Below are 6100 nucleotides of genomic sequence, written 5' to 3'. Positions count from 1 at the left end.
TACTGAGAAATGTTCTTCTGAAGAAAATCAGGAACAAACAAAAAGAACATTTAGGTTTGTTAGGAACAACTGTCAGGTGTGAAACAGTTGCTGGGGAACCCACTTGTTGGAGGGCTGAATGGGGGCTGCTTACAGGCTCTGGCTGCTCCGACGGGGGATACGGAACCCACAGCCGGGCTGCTGTATCCTGTCTGTATGCTAAACTAGGCTACCAACCTCCAGGCTACAGCTGCATGTTCAGCCCAGATATTAAAGCCTTGAAGACTGGGAGGCCTGCTGGTCCCTGCTGGTCCCTGCTGGTCCCTGCCGATCTGTTCCAGACCACCAGACTAAGGACAAACTGGACAGACTTCCTCAGGGATTCACACTCATCACAGCAGCAGGCCCAGAGTTCCCCTCAGGCCCTTCTGGTGAAGTCAAAACCACCACCAGTACAGAACCTGACAATTCTGAAACCAACACTTGTCAATCAATCAGTTTTTCCTCCCCGATGAGTTAGAGAGGAACCATGATGAGATCTACACACACACACACACACACACACACACACACACACACACACACACAGACACACACACACACACTAATAATCACACAGACACACACACTTCCTCCCCCCTTCCCCACCCTCCTCCTGACCCTCCCCGGCTCCCTCATCCCCACCTTCCCCCACTCCCTCCCCCCTCTCCATCATCCCCACCCTCCCCCTCTCCCCACCCTCCTTGGAACTGCAGCAGGGGTCGAGGAGTCGCTTCTTCAAGCGGATGGAGAGGCACTTTGCTTCCATCTTTTTCGTTTCCCTGAATGTTACTCAGCTAAAGAGTGGTGTAGATGGTTACCATGGCAACCTTAAAGAGACAAACCAGGGTTTGAATTCACCTCCAGAGGCCCAGCTTGTCTGTAACTTCACACCCTCAAATTTGTGTGAGATTGAGAGTGAGGCGGGGGGGGGGGGGTAGATATTAAGTTCGGGGGAGAAAGAGAGCGAGGTATTCTTGTTCCAGTGTGGTTTCACAGTACTGAGTGTTCTTGTTCCAGTGTGGTTTCACAGTACTGAGTGTACTTGTTCCAGTGTGGTTTCACAGTACTGAGTGTTCTTGTTCCAGTGTGGTTTCACAGTCCTGAGTGTTCTTGTTCCAGTGTGGTTTCACAGTACTGAGTGTACTTGTTCCAGTGTGGTTTCACAGTACTGAGTGTTCTTGTTCCAGTGTGGTTTCACAGTACTGAGTGTTCTTGTTCCAGTGTGGTTCCACAGTACTGAGTGTTCTTGTTCCAGTGTGGTTTCACAGTACTGAGTGTACTTGTTCCAGTGTGGTGTCACAGTACTGAGTGTACTTGTTCCAGTGTGGTGTCACAATACTGAGTGTACTTATTCCAGTGTGGTTTCACAGTACTGAGTGTACTTGTTCCAGTGTGGTGTCACAATACTGAGTGTACTTGTTCCAGTGTGGTGTCACAGTACTGAGTGTTCTTGTTCCAGTGTGGTTTCACAGTACTGAGTGTTCTTGTTCCAGTGTGGTTTCACAGTACTGAGTGTACTTGTTCCAGTGTGGTGTCACAATACTGAGTGTACTTGTTCCAGTGTGGTTTCACAGTACTGAGTGTACTTGTTCCAGTGTGGTGTCACAATACTGAGTGTACTTGTTCCAGTGTGGTGTCACAGTACTGAGTGTTCATGTTCCAGTGTGGTGTCACAATACTGAGTGTACTTGTTCCAGTGTGGTGTCACAGTACTGAGTGTTCATGTTCCAGTGTGGTGTCACAGTACTGAGTGTACTTGTTCCAGTGTGGTGTCACAGTACTGAGTGTACTTGTTCCAGTGTGGTGTCACAGTACTGAGTGTACTTGTTCCAGTGTGGTGTCACAGTACTGAGTGTACTTGTTCCAGTGTGGTGTCACAATACTGAGTGTACTTGTTCCAGTGTGGTTTCACAGTACTGAGTGTACTTGTTCCAGTGTGGTTTCACAGTACTGAGTGTACTTGTTCCAGTGTGGTGTCACAGTACTGAGTGTACTTGTTCCAGTGTGGTGTCACAGTACTGAGTGTACTTGTTCCAGTGTGGTGTCACAGTACTGAGTGTACTTGTTCCAGTGTGGTGTCACAGTACTGAGTTTACCTCTTCAAACCACATTCAGGCTGCAGTGAGAGGTTCACTGTCTTCCTCATGAGTCACCCGTCACTGGGAACCACTTGGTCCATTTAGCTGGAGGAAAATGTGTCTCCTACCTGGAAATAATGGTTCTGTATACATGGGGGGGGGGGGGGGGGGGGGGGCTTTGCACAATCAATACGGGGGGTGGTCAATGGCCCCTCCCTCTTTCAGGCTGCTGGGGAGGTCCAGAGGTCAACCACAGCTACATGCCAAGGTGGAGCTGCATGAACTGGCACCACTGCACCAGAGGCGGATCGGAACTTTAGCTTCACATTCATGCAGCAGCACTAGCAGAACCAGATGCACCAGCAGAACCAGCAGCAGCAGCAGAACCAGCAGCAGCAGCACCAGCAGCACCAGCAGAACCAGCAGCAGCAGCAGAACCAGCAGCAGCAGCACCAGCAGAACCAGACGCACCAGCAGAACCAGCAGCAGCACCAGCACTCAAGGCACTAGCAGCACCAGCAGCAGCAGCTCCAGCAGCACCAGCAGCACTAGAGGCACTAGCAGCAGCAGTAGCACCAGCAGCAGCTCCAGCAGCAGCACTAGAGGCACCAGCAGCACTAGAGGCACCACCAGCAGCACCAGCAGCACTAGAGGCACCAGCAACAGTACCAGCAGCACTAGAGGCACCAGCAGCAGTACCAGCAGCACTAGAGGCACCAGCAGCAGCCGCAGCACTAGAGGCACCAGCAGCAGTACCAGCAGCAATAGAGGCACCAGCAGCAGCACCAGCAGAACCAGCACCAGGACCAGCACCATCACCAGCAGCACCAGCGGCACCAGCAGCAACACCTGCCCAACCCTAACCCTAATCCTGGTACTAGGCCTTGTCCTATGTCCTAGTCCTGACTGTAATCCTAGTCCTAGCCCTAGTTCTGACTCTAGTCCTAGTCCTGACCCAGTCTTATTCCTAACCCTGGTCCTGGTCTTAGTCCTTGTCCTAGTACTGGTTTTAACCCTGGTCCTAGTCCTTGTCCTAACAGTCAGTTTCTACTGTTGAATTTCTCCAAGTGCATGACCTGACACCAGGTCAGCGCTCGGCCCCGCCTCCTCCTCAGCCTATGGGCTCGCTGCTTTTACATCACGTGGGTATTTTTTTTCCGCAGCGCGGAGCAGGAAGTTTGACTCCCTGCCTCTGAAGTAAAAGTAAAAGTGAAGACCCGTGGCAGCAACGTGACGGCGGGTTCGGTTCTGATCCTCTGATCCTTTATCTTGTCCCGCACCCACCGTCATCATGATCCACAGCCGGAAGCCCAGCGAGTCGCCGACGGGAGGATTCAGCTTCGAGAACAGCCGCAGGTAAAAACCTGGAGGTGGAGGAGGTCCGCGTCTGCGCGGCGTTGTTGATTTTGGAGGGTGATTGACAGCAGAAGTTGATGATCTTCCAGGTTCAGTTCATCAAGATCATCTCCACTAATGAACCCTCTCATGATGCTGGAAGCCTGGATGCTACGGTTAGCAGTGCTAAGTGTGCTAAGTAGCCTCGGAAGAACTATGCCAGGGTCACATGACTTCAACTTTATGTGCCATCTCAGGCCACACATACACTGCCAATAGAAACAACAAAAACAGTAGAACAGGAAAAGATGTTAAAGTTTTCTATCCATGTAAAGGCTGAATCTCATGTCCCACCTCTGTTTGAGCTCTCTGTTGGTGCTTTGGGTCCATTAGCGTCGGTGAAAATAAGAGAGACTCAGATAAGTACATTTTTGAAAGGTTGTTCCAACCATAAACTTAGTTGGGTTTCCTGACCTGCAGCTGAAGCAGGCAGAGCTCTGAAGAAATCCTCTATGCCAGGTTAGATACCTCAACATGGAGGCACTCAAACAATAGAGGATCAACACTGCGAGGAAACCTGTTTTCATCGATATCCCTGAATCATCCAGCTTCCTGGTTTGATTCTGTTTCTGGGTTTACCGAACCCTAACCCTAACCCTAACCCCAGCCCTAACCTTAGCCCTAACCCCAGCCCTAACCTTAGCCCTAACCCTAACCCTAACCCTAACCTCTAACCCTAACCCTAACCCTAAGCCTAGCCCTAACCCTAACACTAGCCCTAACCTCTAACCCTAGCCCTAACCCTAACCCTAACCTCTAACCCTAGCCCTAACCCTAACCCTAACCTCTAACCCTAACCCTAACCCTAACCCTAGCCCTAACCCTAACCCTAACCCTAACCTCTAACCCTAGCCCTAACCCTAACCCTAACCTCTAACCCTAACCCTAACCCTAACCCTAAGCCTAGCCCTAACCCTAACCCTGGCCCTAACCTCTAACCCTAGCCCTAACCTCTAACCCTAGCCCTAACCCTAGGCCTAACCCTAACCCTAGCCCTAACCTCTAACCCTAGCCCTAACCCTAACCTCTAACCCTACCCCTAACCCTAGGCCTAACCCTAACCCTAGCCCTAACCTCTAACCCTAGCCCTAACCCTAACCCTAACCCCTAACCCTAGCCCTAACCCTAGGCCTAACCCTAACCCTAGCCCTAACCCTAGCCCTAACCTCTAACCCTAGCCCTAACCTCTAACCCTAGCCCTAACCCTAGCCCTAACCCTAACCCTAACCCTAACCATAGCCCTAACCCTAGGCCTAACCCTAACCCTAGCCCTAACCCTAGCCCTAACCTCTAACCCTAGCCCTAACCCTAACCTCTAACCCTACCCCTAACCCTAGGCCTAACCCTAACCCTAGCCCTAACCCTAGCCCTAACCTCTAACCCTAGCCCTAACCCTAACCCTAACCTCTAACCCTAGCCCTAACCTTAGGCCTAACCCTAACCCTAGCCCTAACCCTAGCCCTAACCTCTAACCCTAGCCCTAACCCTAACCTCTAACCCTACCCCTAACCCTAGGCCTAACCCTAACCCTAGCCCTAACCCTAGCCCTAACCTCTAACCCTAGCCCTAACCCTAACCCTAACCTCTAACCCTAGCCCTAACCCTAGGCCTAACCCTAACCCTAGCCCTAACCCTAGCCCTAACCTCTAACCCTAGCCCTAACCTGTAACCCTAGCCCTAACCCTAACCCTAGCCCTAGCCCTAGCCCTAACCCTAGCCCTAAGCCTAGCCCTAACCCTAACCCTAGCCCTAACCTGTAACCCTAGCCCTAACCTCTAACCCTAGCCCTAACCCTAACCCTAGCCCTAACCCTAACCCTAGCCCTAACCCTAGCCCTAACCCTAGCCCTAACCCTAACCCTAACCCTAACCCTAGCCCTAACCTCTAACCCTAGCCCTAACCCTAACCCTAGCCCTAACCTCTAACCCTAGCCCTAACCCTAACCCTAGCCCTAACCCTAGCCCTAACCCTAACCCTAGCCCTAACCCTAGCCCTAACCCTAGCCCTAACCCTAACCCTAGCCCTAACCCTAGCCCTAACCCTAGCCCTAACCCTAGCCCTATCCTGGAGAAGAGGAAAATTGATAGGTGAAACTACCAGGCAGCTAAATAAAAACCAGCAGTATCGTCCATCACAACTTCACCTCCAGTACCAGATGTAGCAGTCATAGACTTCATCCTACTTTAATGATCTTCCTCTGCTCAGACAGTCCAGGTTAAGATGTTCCTGTAACTCACTCTAGGATGAAAGTGCAGTCCTCTCCACCATAGATACTTCATGTTGACGGTTTGACGTAGAGCCTGATGAGGAGCAACGCTCCAGTGCCCCATTCCACCACTGTAGCAGCGTCCACATCAAGCTGTTAGCAGACGAAGCCAGGAGCGGAGTCATGTGATGCTGCCTGATACACTGACAGTCCGACATTTGCATGCACGTACGTCACGATAATCACCCTACGACAAAACACTGCTTAAAAAAATGCTTCAGTTTTTGTCACCCACCGAATGAAAAACCTGTGTTTGTGTGAGAGAAACCCAACCTAAGACTTGGTAGGTGAGTCAGCCGGCTCAGGACCGCCCACATACTCATTTATATGGCGCTAGGAG

General features: G+C 51.4%; 1 protein-coding gene across 1 annotated transcript in view; it reads left to right on the top strand.

Annotated features, from left to right (window-relative positions):
* Window positions 1–3253: 3253 nt before the first annotated feature.
* psmb10 (proteasome 20S subunit beta 10) overlaps window positions 3254–6100 on the top strand; it is a 7765-nt gene continuing 4918 nt past the window's right edge. The window contains exon 1 of the mRNA XM_086188827.1: window positions 3254–3455. Within this exon, the coding sequence (XP_086044953.1) occupies window positions 3391–3455 (65 nt within the window). The 5' untranslated portion in view covers window positions 3254–3390. The remainder of the gene's footprint in view (window positions 3456–6100) is intronic.

The sequence above is a fragment of the Aulostomus chinensis genome, chromosome 20, assembly GCF_037954235.1.
Source record: "Aulostomus chinensis isolate RoL2024-O1b breed Wild chromosome 20, RoL_Achi_v1.0, whole genome shotgun sequence".
NCBI lineage: Eukaryota > Metazoa > Chordata > Actinopteri > Syngnathiformes > Aulostomidae > Aulostomus > Aulostomus chinensis.
Note: the sequence above shows the minus strand (reverse complement) of the source record. Positions and strands in the feature narration are given on the sequence as shown.